Source organism: Vidua chalybeata, chromosome 11 (assembly GCF_026979565.1).
Source record: "Vidua chalybeata isolate OUT-0048 chromosome 11, bVidCha1 merged haplotype, whole genome shotgun sequence".
In the NCBI taxonomy this organism is placed as follows: domain Eukaryota; kingdom Metazoa; phylum Chordata; class Aves; order Passeriformes; family Viduidae; genus Vidua; species Vidua chalybeata.
This window is the reverse complement of record NC_071540.1, coordinates 15,298,153-15,311,487: the sequence shown is the minus strand read 5'-3', so window position 1 is coordinate 15,311,487 and position 13,335 is coordinate 15,298,153. Positions and strand designations below refer to the sequence as shown.

At 36.3% G+C, this 13,335-nt stretch overlaps 1 protein-coding gene across 3 annotated transcripts in view; it reads right to left on the bottom strand.

Annotated features, from left to right (window-relative positions):
- WWOX (WW domain containing oxidoreductase) overlaps window positions 1-13,335 on the bottom strand; it is a 484,843-nt gene that overhangs the window by 386,534 nt on the left and 84,974 nt on the right. For all 3 annotated transcript variants that reach the window (XM_053953289.1, XM_053953288.1, XM_053953287.1), the window contains exon 6: window positions 1,227-1,315. In XM_053953289.1, the coding sequence (XP_053809264.1) occupies window positions 1,227-1,315 (89 nt within the window). The remainder of the gene's footprint in view (window positions 1-1,226; window positions 1,316-13,335) is intronic.

Below are 13,335 nucleotides of genomic sequence, written 5' to 3'. Positions count from 1 at the left end.
TAGGACAACCATGGTATGAGCTACAACACACAAATCAGGTTAAGAGTTGCATTTCGAAGAAGGGTGGTTTTGACTTTCCACTGCACCACACATTTAAAGAAATGTAGCATATTAAAAGCATGAAGATTCTACATCAAAACATTTACTGCTCTCACACCACAAAACCAAGTTAGTACTAAAGCAGCAATACTGCAAGGATTTGTCTTTCAAGAAATTTTAATATATGAAGATGACATGATAAGAAAATATTGATACCAAGGATTTTGGCAGTAAAGAAACTTCTGTTAGAAGTCAGTTTTGACAATTCTTTGAATCTATAAGTACTAAAATGTCATCTGTCTATCCATGTGAGATTTAGCTTTGGCAGTGTTTCAAAAGTGAAAAAAAACCACTCTTTGTTATATATTTTCTCTACAACAATGTATTTTCAAAGCTAAGAGGTCATATTCTCTTGAGAAGAATAGTAAGATGCATATCAAGTTACAGAAATACTTTCAGAAAATAGCTAAGTTTGAATACTCACAACAATCAATGGTTCAACTGTGGATAAAAGCACAAAGTGTGGAATTTATTGTCAACACTTGGAACTTAAAAGCTTTCAAATAATTTCTTCAATTCAGATATTCATTGCTCTGTTCAAGCTAAATTAAACCACTTGGAATCTAATCTAGTTATCTTCATATAAATTTGTCTATTGTTAAGTGATGTCATTATCACAACCTCTCCCCTTTTTCTTTTTTTTATTACAGGCTATTCCACATACAGGTCTGGAAAACTGAGCTCTCTGGCTCATAGGGCAATGTTTTTTTAAAGCTTTAAAAAGGAAAAGGAGGGAGAGAAGGTTAGAAAACAAAGTAAGACAAGCAGTGCACTAATTGTTCAACCCTGACCTCTTCCAAACCGTTGCAAAACTGTTAACAGTTGCCTGAGCTGTCTTCATGCAATTCAGCTTTGGTCTTTTTCAACAGCCACAGGGCTGCATTTCAAAAAAAAATTTTTTTTTTTTTTTTGTATTTTCTGTATTTTGTATTTTCTGTATTTTTTTTGGTTTTTTTGTATGAAAACAAATGATCTTTAATTTAAATTGAAAAAAATTCCTGTGAAAAGATTATTCACTCACTGCAGTTGGTGATCCATCCAACTATGGTGATTCTGCCAACTGTGCTCAGCTGATAAAGACATTAAAATAACAAGAAATTATTACATCTAATTTTCTGAGTACTTACAGATTCTTGGATTTGAATGCTTCAGCAAAGTGCTGCACACTCTGAAGAGAAGCAAGGTCTAAGGTCATTGCCTCTACCTTGGCTTTATGCTGGAACAAGAGAAAATATAAAAAAGGATAAATAACAGCAAGCTCAGTTCACAGTATCACATTACAGTAAATGTGTTATGAAATTTGTCTGATTCCCTTGTTTAACATTATAACCCCAGAGTGAATACAAATCATCAAAAGGGATGGATGAGCACAACATTTAGTGCCAAAAGCAGCATTTGTGATTTGGCGATTCTGCTAAAAACATACACTATGTAATGCACAGCTTTATATAATGCAATGAATAGACTCAAGTCAGTGTTAAGGTTAATAGGTATCTTTTTGCTTTGATTTTGATGGTGAAACTTATGTAACTCATGAAATAAAAAGTAGAGTAAGTGCTATTCTCAATACATGCTATTTTTTGGAACCATACCAATAGGGAAAAAAAAAAAAAACTGGCAAATACTCTATAAAAAAAAGCTACCTTGAGATTGCACATATTAATCCAAAAAAATCTATTTTTCATAGTTGGTGATATAAAGGACAGTAAAAAAATGACTACAGAAAATAACAGATCAGTCTACACAGTGCTTTATACAGTAAGAGTTTACCAGGACATATTATAAATGCCCAGAGAAGTTGTGGACTCCCCATCCCTGGAAGTGTCCAAGGCCAGGCTGGACGGGGCTTGGAGCAACCTGGGATAGCAGAAGGTGTCCCTGCCCATGGCAGGGGGTCAGAACAAGTTGGGCTTTAATGTCCAACCCAAACCATTCTGTGTCTTCAAAAGAAATTCCATATATACCTAAAGTAAACTTTTCACCTAGAAGAGAACACACTATCCCAAAACACAATTTTCAGTTTTAAGATCCCTGTTTCCAGGTATTTTAAAACTCCACATCTCAGAACAAAATGAACCAAAAGATATGCACCTATTTTCATCACAACACTAAAGTCATCACAGAACCAAGTAGCTGGTGGTTGCACCAGGGATCTGCTGGGATTACAAGGTTATACCATGAGCATTGCTGGAGGAATGAAAGGACAGCAGCACACAAGTCAGCACAGAAGGAAGCCAGGAAGACTGTCCCATTGTCTCCCAAGCTCGAGTGATCCATCTGATCTCCCCAATTAATTACATCAGGCACTTTTCTCCCCTATGCCTGTTTTCTATTTTGCTAGTACCCATTCTGCCAAACCTCACAGGTTTGGTTTAAACAGAATATCACTCCAATTCCTCTTGTCCCATTCCAGCCAGACTTATCAGGACAGCAAAATAAACACAACTAAAATTTCAACAGGTTCAATTTCCATAGGAAGTATCAATTGATGGAGTTGGAAAATGCTAAACCAAACTTTGCTACAAAGAGTTTTTTACCCTCACAAGATGCACATCATTCTGGAATTCATTCTGCCCCATTGGGTAAATATTTTCTTCTGTTTGATGGTTAGAGACTTGAGAAAGATGATGCTGCCTTGCATTATGCAATAGAACTCCAGAACAGTTTCTCTTCAGCTGTGCAGTTCAAAGTTGTTTACTCACTACAGAAGTCATGTGCATAGTTGGGTTTACTTTGCCTCTGCTTTCCTCAGCTGAAACATTCTCCTGTCTCTCCCAAGGGTAAAAGGACAAGAATGATACAAATACAGGGATATAAGGGGGTCAAAAAACATAATAATCAAGTAGTTCAACAGACTAGACCATAAGCTGTCAGCTACTGTCCTCTTGGGGACAAGGATTCAAGTCCATGCAACATCACTCAGGTAATGCTTTTCCTCTTGGCTTCTGCTACTGATTCCAGGAACAGAAAAGAGGTGTCTGTACTTCAAGTCCAAAGGAAAAAAAGAAAGTATGAAGCCTCCAAAATACCTTCTGAAATAGAAGGTAAGCAGACTCAGATTGGCCTGATTTGGGGATTAATATATTGAAAACATAAAAATCAGAAATTTAAAAATCTTAATATTTTTTCCAACTTCTTCCTGCTTTTGCTGTTTAAAACCTTGATGGTTGCAGCCAGTGTTTCCTTCATAGGCACAGAAGGCACACACTGAGCACAGACAAATGCATTTACTCTGTTTTCCTCACAGGAAAAACTGGAGTATGGGACATCCAAAGCACTCAGAACCTGACAGCTCAGCATCTGAAGGCTCTCAAGAAGCCAGATGTGAGTGTTTTCTCCAAGCACAAGTGGGGAAGAAATCACTTGAACGTACCATGAGTTTAGGCAAGTTCCCCAACTTTTTTTTTGTTTCAGATTCTCCCATCAACTGAGAATCCAGCATCTCTCACCCCACAGAGGTTTTCTGCAGACCACCAATTCCTACTACAGTTTGAGACTGTGAAACACTAAGCCTTTAGTATCAATTCATTTTATTCCAAATTTTCCACCACTATTTATATCACAATACCTCTTTTTAAAAACCTATGAATAAGGCAATATACTTGCAAGGTATGTATAATGTAAGAATATCTCCATTAAATGACAAGTAGAAGGTTTTATGTTTGTTTTCTTACAGTAGCTCAGGATTACCTCTCTTATAATGTTTTCCCTCTTCCCCTAGAAGCCTAGGTGTCACATTGTGATATGTATACAAGAGCATAGGGGGTTTTAATAAAAAATAAAACTAAAAATCATTTTTGCTAAAAGGCATCTTAACTGTAATTGTTCTCTGCAGTCAGAACTGATTGGTAATGGTGTGCTGCAAATCCTGATCTAATGTGCCATAATTATATTATGCTGATGTCTCTCACTACTTCACTTCACATGTTTTCAGTACTGAATTATGCCTCATTTTATGTTGTGAAACCTTAAATGAGACTTGCCACCTTCCCAAATACAGGAGACAGCCTTTAAACTGCCATCATCAAATCAACACACTAAGGTAGGAAACTCCAGAATTTTGAAAATTAAATTGACAAAAGGTAGTAATGTTCCCTCCACTACTTTATTTTCAATTACATCATTTAAGAAAGTAGATACTGAAATGAGTGTAGAATAATTTAAAGAGCTCTTTTCTGAACCACAGGACATGGTGCCATTGAAAAACTGTGCAAAATGAACTGCTATCCTTGCTGCAGATACCCAGGACAAATGTCCCACCTGCATCCAAAACCCCTTCAGGAGCCAGACCAGCTCTGCAAAGTGGCCAAAGGAGAACAGACACGAGGGGAGGGGACACCTCTGCTGCCTGCTGAGCCCTGTGAAGTCCAGGTCAGCCAGAACCAGCTGGGAGGTTTGAGTTTGGGATCGGGGTTTCTGTATTTCATTAAGCCCGATGAGCAGTTCAAGGCTAACAATGTCCAGGCATCAACGTGGTGCCTTTGAAGAAACAGACAAAGGCAAATCAATCCCCAGTTCCAAACAAGTCCTCTTCTAAACCCAACATAATAACACTTTGAAAAGTCCAAAGAAAAATATTATCTTGTATTTCATGTTTCACACTCAGTTCTAAAAGCCTTTCATCAGTATTTCCAGGTAAGTTTCATTACTCTATACAACCGCAGAAAACAGCTTATTCAGTTTTGTATGTAAGCTGCTCCCTACTGGAGCAAAAATATTAAAAATGCTTAAGTGCAATTGGCTATACTTTGCACTCATGCTAGAAAAATGCTTATTGAGCCAGAAAGTAACACAAAAGTGAAAACCCCCAGAAAGCCAGCTATTTCACTATATGCAATGCATTCACTTTACAGCCTAAAAATTGTTTAAAAATGAACACTGCATGGTAGAGTAGTTTGGCAGTAAACATGATTGTGCATTTGTGTCTTGGTATTGAAGAAGGAGCCTTTTTTCATAGTGAATTTTTCATTCAAATGTAAGTGATGATTTACGTTAAATATAGGTAAAGCATAGCTACATTTTCCTGAAGGATTGCAAGGAAGTGAAGAGCAGTACAATAAGTTGAAGCATAAAAGCTTTCTCTGTCATAATATTTATTATAATGGCATATAAAATAGCTGAAATAAATAATAGATGACTAAAAGTAAATTCATATGATAAAGAATCTTTCAGCAGACACCATTACTTCTGACTGCTCCAGTTTCATAGAGAGTTGAAGAGTCTTAATAAATATGCTGTAGCCTTTGTATCTTATGTAAGTACAAGTCATTTTGTGAGGGCCTACTTAAAATGTACCGGAGTGGACACTACATACAATTTCCTGTATAATTTTACTCTCAGAAAATAGTGTGTGTACATCTTCAATGTTTAAAAGTCCTTAACTCAAAACTGAATACTTGGCACAACAACAGGAATATCTGACTTTGAGGAACTGAAAGTACAATCAATTGGTAAAAAGTGGTATAATTTAATTCAGAAAAATCTTCATGACAACATCTTGGAATGCAGATAGTTCTGACAGGCTGTCAGAGAAAGAAAATCTTGGGGAAAAAGAAGAATTTTACATCAAAGCTGAAGAAAAATTTGTGGAATTATCTGAAAATAGGTAAACAAATAACCAAATCTCAGCATATGACAAGCAATGCCCACATAAACTCATATTTCCACGTTGAGGATGGAGCAGGGGATGTTTTAGAAGCACATCTGACAATTTGACACATAGCTTATGACAGTCAATAGCCAGTGCCATGCACTATTTATGGGGGTACCTAATGGGGAAAAAGGCTTTCACTCAGGATTAGGACTGCAAATATTATTGTCCCTAATGTAGTCAACATTTGGTACTTCATGCAAAACTGTATTTATGCAATGGCAGCTTCAGCTGGTTGTGTGCTCTGAATGCTCTGCAGCTCCCTGGAGCTGATGGGGATGGATGCATCCCCCTGCTTTTAGAGCAATCCAGCACCTCTGGTAGATGCTCCAATAATGTGTTCTTCTGCTACCTTTGGGATTCATCAATAAAAATCCTTAGAAGACCTTGTGGTGGAACATTTTTAGACTCATTTTTCTAGTTTCCTCCCCTTCCTCCTCTCCCCAACATCAGCAGTATTTGTGCAGTACTTTCAAATTTCCACTAACTTTATTTAAACAACACAAATCAATTTCCCAAATCTTAATCATTTTACTAACCCATTTATGAGATGTACAAGGAAACAGCTGGGACTAACTTGATTCTTCATGAAAAGCAGAGATGAAAAGGATTTCCATTCTTCCATTAGAAAAAAAAAAAAATTTAGTAATACTTGGTTTCACTATTTCCTGATGTCTTTGTTTTACCTGCATTTTGGTTGTAATTTAGTGGTGTAAATTTTTCCGTTATTCTTCTTGCTCAATCCTATCATAGTCTGATGCTGTGTGCGACCTCTCACAAAAATTCATTTGTAAAGCCTGGTTCTTCCTGCTTAAGTAACTAGATCTTCCTGATTTTCACAAAAAATGGAACTCCTGCCGAGGTTGTCTTCATCCAAGTCAGATCAAGATTTAATGGGTCAGTGTGAGCCTGCAAACTGCTCAGATTACTGATCAGCCTTGGACCAACATTTTATCATTAAGAATAAATTATTAGTACCATTGTTTTCTTTGTCTCTATCCCTTCTCCAGAACAATTCTGGATGTTTGGCAGAGAACAGTGTTTATCTTTTTGGCATCATCTACAACTTAGAGGTCTCTTCAGAAAAGCCTGAAGCCCTCAAGCTGTTGTAGGATTGTCATGCAAAATAATGCCTAAAAGTTGCAATTGCCTGAAATTCTGAGCCTAAAAGCCTGAAATTCTGAAGGTGAGAGATGTGGAAAAGTGATAAAGATGGCCTGACAGGAAGGAGTTCAGCTTCTGAGGATGGCATACACCAACCTGGCATTTGGTCCTCACATTTAAACAAATCACTGTTCACAATACTATTTTTCCTTTATCCAAATACTTCATTTACCTATAATTTAAAATCCAAATACAAAAATGGGACTCAAGTCTATAGGTACAGATTGTATATTTGACTTATCATGCAATCACCATTTTAAATTTCCCAGTAGTTTTAGAACTTTATCTCTTTCTATTAGCAAATGTCTACACATTCGTTTCTCTGTGGTTGCTTCATTTTTCAGATTTTAATATCCTTTTTTAATAAATCTTCTATAATAAATACCACTTACTACTACAATAAGCAATAATGTTATTTCATAATCTTTACATTAGTTAACTCTTAGATCAGTATCTCTATAAATTTGGACTTTCTTATCTTCTGAAGATAATTATAAAGGAAAAAAGGGAAAACATCTGCATTTCTTTAAGAAATTAATATCTTCAGTTAAGTAAACTATGCCCCAGCAATCCTAAATCATGCTTAGAAAGAGCAAAAGAAGTCATTCTCCTAAAGATATTTTAAAAATTATTTATTCCATAACCAGAGAGAAAAAAAAACCATACAAAAAGTGCTGAAGTATAACTTCAGAATACTTCATTTAGTAGGCTCCAAATGCCCTGATTTTCTCTGGATGCACATAGTTCCATTGCACACAGGACACATTTGCTTCAATAACAAGAAATTACATGTATTTAAATGAAAATCTACTGTAGATTTTGGCAATAGGAATTTGTTTAGCTCTTAATGCACATGAACTGTGGGTAATTACTTGGGAACATACTTTTAGCTGGATTTTTTTTTTCTTTTGTTTCCCTGGATATAGATCACTTCTTTCTGTCTCCAAACACCCATTCCTGTAAAGCTCATTTGAATTTATCTTGGGGAATCTCAAATAATCTTGGCAATATATAACATCATGTGTATGGTTTACCATTCTAATAAACAAATCTCCTTGTTTAGAGAATGATCAAGGGAGCCTGGGAACATGTAACAGAATCTCAGCTGTGGAGAGCCTCCTATTCAGATGCTTTCAATTCCTTTCATTCTGCACCATTCCAAGTGATAGCAGAATGCATTTTCAAAGAGAGCAACAAGGCAAACAGCATCGGGATAATTTAGAAGCTACAGGCTTTTTTCCTTTAAAAAATTGCCTCTATTTGAAGTTTTTAAGATGAAATAAACCCAGTTTATGGGTTGGTGAGAAGGAGGCAACAGGGCAATGGATTTGTTGGAAATGGCAGAAGCTGGGGGAAAAAGGAGAATTTCTAAATGGACTAAACCAGTAACAGCCCTATTGCAATAGATTATTACCATTGTTAATTACCCATAAAATTAAAGAGGTGTTATCTTATATGTACAGCTCCACACACAGTGGTGTACAAAACTTCCAGCAGGACTTCACACAGTTGTCACAGAGGGAAGGGAGGGCGGCATCCCCACTCCAGACGACAAACAAGAGGAGAAAAGCATGATGGTCAAAAGGGCAACAGTGTTTAAGTAAATACAAAATGAACCCTTTTTCCCTGTTCTCTCATGATCCATAACCATAAGCTACGTTGTTGCCTGAAAGTGCAGACATGCACTGTGCAGTGCATTAATCCTTCAAACACTAACAGATGCTGGCAGGGATTTAGGCTGGAATGTATTTACAAAGTGACAAATTATGTTCCGTATTATACAGAGAGAGAAAGAGCACCCACAAATAGGCTGATAAATGTCAGCTGCAGTCACGACAAACGGTTTATTTTTATTATACTGTAACCACAAATGTTTTTTGCAGGGAGGCCCAAAGATTTATTTGTTGCAGGAAAAAAGAAGATTATATATGACACAAAGTAATAACTGTGAGATCACTGATGTTCTGGGCAGCTTGCCCTCCTGGAAGCTGTGTTCAGATTGAAAAATGTTGCTTAAATATGGTACGTTAAATGACACAAAATAAGTAGTTCATAAATCTGTATTCAAACAACAAAAACTAATAATTAAAGACAATTCTTAGGACATGGCTCCTACAAGCTAGAAAGGAAAGCATACTCTTTCCTCTAGTAGAACGTTGAAAATGAAGTAACAATATTGAAATAAATCCGATGGAATTGTTTCAGATCAAAAACCAAGTGCTGTAATTGTGAGATGGAGCAATGTGGGTTCTCGATGCGGTCAGAGCGCGGTGGAACAGCTCGTGCAGCGCAATTAATTGGCAGAATAGTGACGTCTGCAGGTTTATAAATGCACTGCAGCTGTTTGGGAGGATGGCAAAGCTTGCCAAGGGATTTAAGGTACAGTCCTTTCCCCCCACTCTTAATATTAGGAAAAAAAAATATCAATGTGGTTAAAAGTCATCACTTCTGTATTCATGAATAATGTCAGGATGCTTCAATGTAAGTAGAAATAAATATATGAGACAAAGATATGAAAGAACTGAATAATTAGCTACTTAAGCCATTTTAATTGGCAGTTCATGCTTACAATTTCCTAGATTTAAACAATATAACATTGATAACTTACAGAACAGTATGCTCAAAGAAATAAACACATACACAAACTCTTTTGTTTCCCCAGCTGTTCACATTTCCAAGCTAAGAGATGCATTGAAAATGGTCACATTGATATGTATGTAATTTTAGAAAGTGAAATAAAAGGACTGAATCACATTAGTAAAGATTTCTTGTACAAGGGTTGATAGGATCAGCTTCTTAGTATACACTCAATATACACAATATAGACTTGAACAAAAATATGGTCTTTCAGCATTCACAGGAAAATATCAGTACCAGAATATGGAAACCTGTCCTTCTGCCACCTGACCTGTAGTCACTAAAGGAGGAAGCTTTTATCTACTTTCCTTCTAAAGAAATATGATGTGACAAAGAAAACATGAACAAAATAAACAGAAAGGCTGAAATTAAATTTGAGTGCAAACGTGGCCCATCTCAGGAATCGTAAAACCAAACACATCATTAAATAGGTAAGGTAATTCCAAGGTTGTCTGAAAAGCTGAGATCAAAGTCCAGCCCATGTATTTTACAGATGCACAATGGGGCAGCCCCAGACAGGAGGGGTCATAAGGCCACGTCCCATTGTTCTAATAATTAAGGAAATTTAAAATGGCTTTAGTGTAAACGTGAAAAAAGTTCACAATCAAGTGTCTTATTTTTAACGTTCAGCAACATAAAAAGCTTTGAAATTTTCATTTACTAAATATACATTAATTTTCTGATAAAATTTTGATCACAAGATAACAAAAGTAATCCCAAAAATAATTGTCTCATGCAGCAATACAGAGAGAGAGTGGACAGTCTCTCATCATTAAACTTACTACAACATTTGTTTCCTAAATACAACTTGTGTATGAAAAATATGGTCAGAAAGATGAAGAATATGCCTTAAAAATTATATTTGCACAGGTATTTATACATAAAAACAAGGAAGTGGTGCCAGGACAGCAAATAAAGCAGCAGGCAAAGCACAACAACCACCTACTTCCAGCTTTAAATATTTGCCTGAAGAATAGGTGTGAGAGATTAATACAAATACTTTACAGATAAGAGGAAAAAAATAATTTTAAAAAAACCCTCCTAAGACCCCCACTGCCTTTCCCCTTTCTAAAGGAGGAACAATCCCTGAAAACAAAGAACTGAACACAAGAGAAGCAGCATGCTAAGTTTGGGAGCAAGTCTCTCTCTACTGGACAGAGAGACTTTTCAGATGCCTTCTGCAATCCTGCAACCAGAAGTGTTAATGCCAAATTTTAATGTAGTCATTCAATTATTAAATTGCTTTTAATTTAACAGATATTGTTACACAGCTAAATAACCAGCACATATTCTACCTTGAAATGTTGGAGTTTAAGCAAGTAGTTTAGGCTTTTCCCAAATGTTAAGGTAAATACTGGCTGTACCTACCTGAACACCTGAAAAAATAGCAGGTACTGTGTATCTTACCCATATGCCACATGCAAAAATGTAAAACATATTAAAAAAAAATTCAAAAGGAAAATTTCCAAGCAGATGTTTATAAACAGAAGGTAACGGATAAAAACCCAAACACAATGCTGCATTATGTTACATGATTCACTGATGAACCCATTGGAACTACAGCAAAAAGCCCTTCTGGAAAACTTCCAGAAATTAAAAGGTGCAAACAAGCTGCCTAATACCCTTGCGTAGACTGAATTCTTATGAAGAAAATAAAGTTTATTGTCTGGAAACAGAGAAAGCATGAGGAAAGCACTAAAGCAATGGAGGTGAACAATTAGACAGATGTTCACTTAAGGAAATAAAGAGAACAGAAGAAGCCATCACTGAGGAATTTTACGAGAATACTGACAACTCTGCACCTCATCAAGGGCACTGGTAAAGTTAAAGCCACTGAAGCCATTTCTCCACAGCTCCAGTATAACTGCTGACCTTGCAAAAGTCTGCATTTAGCAAATGTGGCTTAGGAAAATAGCATTAGACTTTTCATTCTACTATTTTTTCCCCAAGTCCGTTTATATACCCTACTGTATATTTCAAGAAAATTGACTTTATTTCCTTGTGTAATATTACATGTACTCTGAATTTTTTCCTAACTCTGCTCAGGTATCAGGAAAAACTATACTTACAAAGCCTTTGTTGCTTAAGTAAAATTAAATACTATCAATTACATCTGAGATTCATAAATGCATATACATGAATAGCTGGAATGGCTTTTGCTTAACATGATTATAGATATGTTTCTAAAATAGTCAGGGTTTGCACAAGATACAATCTGGCAATCTGGACATGTTTTAGAACTTAGAACATTTGGCATTTAACTACTGAAAGAAAAATGGAGTAAAGGCATATTTTGTTGATAAACTGTCTCATAGAGCAAAAAAATATGGGTATACAGGCAAAAGGAGGAACAATTAATAATAAGAGGCAAGATTTTTTGTCAAGGACAGAAATCTTACTCTTCTGTGCTCATGCACACTGAAGTACAAATGTAATTTGTTCCACAAATGTATCTCCTGCTTAAAATATAGTTTAAAAATTCTTGGTTTTGATACTACTTCTCTTGCAGATTTTCAGGAAAAAAGTAACCTCCAAATCTCAAGTGCATAAGTGATTACTCCTTTTATCTGCTCATGTATTTTCAGAAATTACTGTCAAAGAAATCAGAAGATGTATCTCACTATCACTAACAGAACTTCCATCACTTTCCTGAGTGCACCAGGCTGCTGCCCACAACATTCCCCAAATGTTCCTGAACTTTAATTTAAACACAACACCCCTCACCTTCCTCACACAGTACAGGCTACACAAATACCAGAAGTGGACTCAGCATTACCCAGCTGTCCAGGAGCTCTCCCCAGCACTGGAAACTGCACACATCAAGCTTGTTTGGTAACATTATTGGCACAATTTGGGTTGTAGGAAGAGGGAGGTACAAGTTAAAAGCTATGTCCTTATCTAAATATTACTTGTACACAAAGCAAACGGAAATCCTGTGAAGTAGATCTTTATAAAATACTCCTGGTCTTCACCAGCCCCAGTTCCACTGAGGAGAAGGGAGAGCTCACCCACTGCAAATGGTTTTGCAGTGTTTGCAATGCAACCAGGACTTGGCCCAGGTCTGCAGGGGACAGCCTGCACATTTCCTACACACTCAGGTTTGAAAGTTCTCGGTAACCTGGGAGAAATCCACAGGAAAATGTCATGATTCACATTTTAAATAATATAAAAGATGTGGAATGTGATTGATTTCACACTAGAGAGAATTGAAATTACAGTTATGAGATAGGTTTTTTCATGTACTGTAAGGTCAAGTAATAGTAAATAATTAATGAATTATGAAACAAGTTTTCCACAAGGCAACACATAAATTCTATTCAATAGGATCTAAATGTGTAGTTACACCAAAAGGCCACATAATACATCACAAAATGAAAATGCATGATGCTGAGGAATAAAGGGGGGCTGCCATTATATTGGAACAACTGTTACTCTTGTGGAATATAAATAAGATCTTCCCATACATACATATCATTTTCATAACTTTTACATCTCATAATCTACAGGAAAAAGAAAAGAAAGCATTTCCAACTTCTTCTGTCATTGTTTTTTATAGTAAATCTGTTTCCTCACCTCTCCAGCAGTCGGAGGGGTTCTCATGCATTGGGGAGTAGAATGATGAAGTGGATCAGAGTCTGGATGAAACCACAGGGCTCCTTCTCTGATCTTACTGCTGATTTGATTCTTGGCTAAAATCGATGTGTTGCTGATCCATACTCCCTCTTCACCAGCATAAATTTCACATTCTGTGATGCTCAGGCTGTCTCCTAGAATTTAGTTGAATC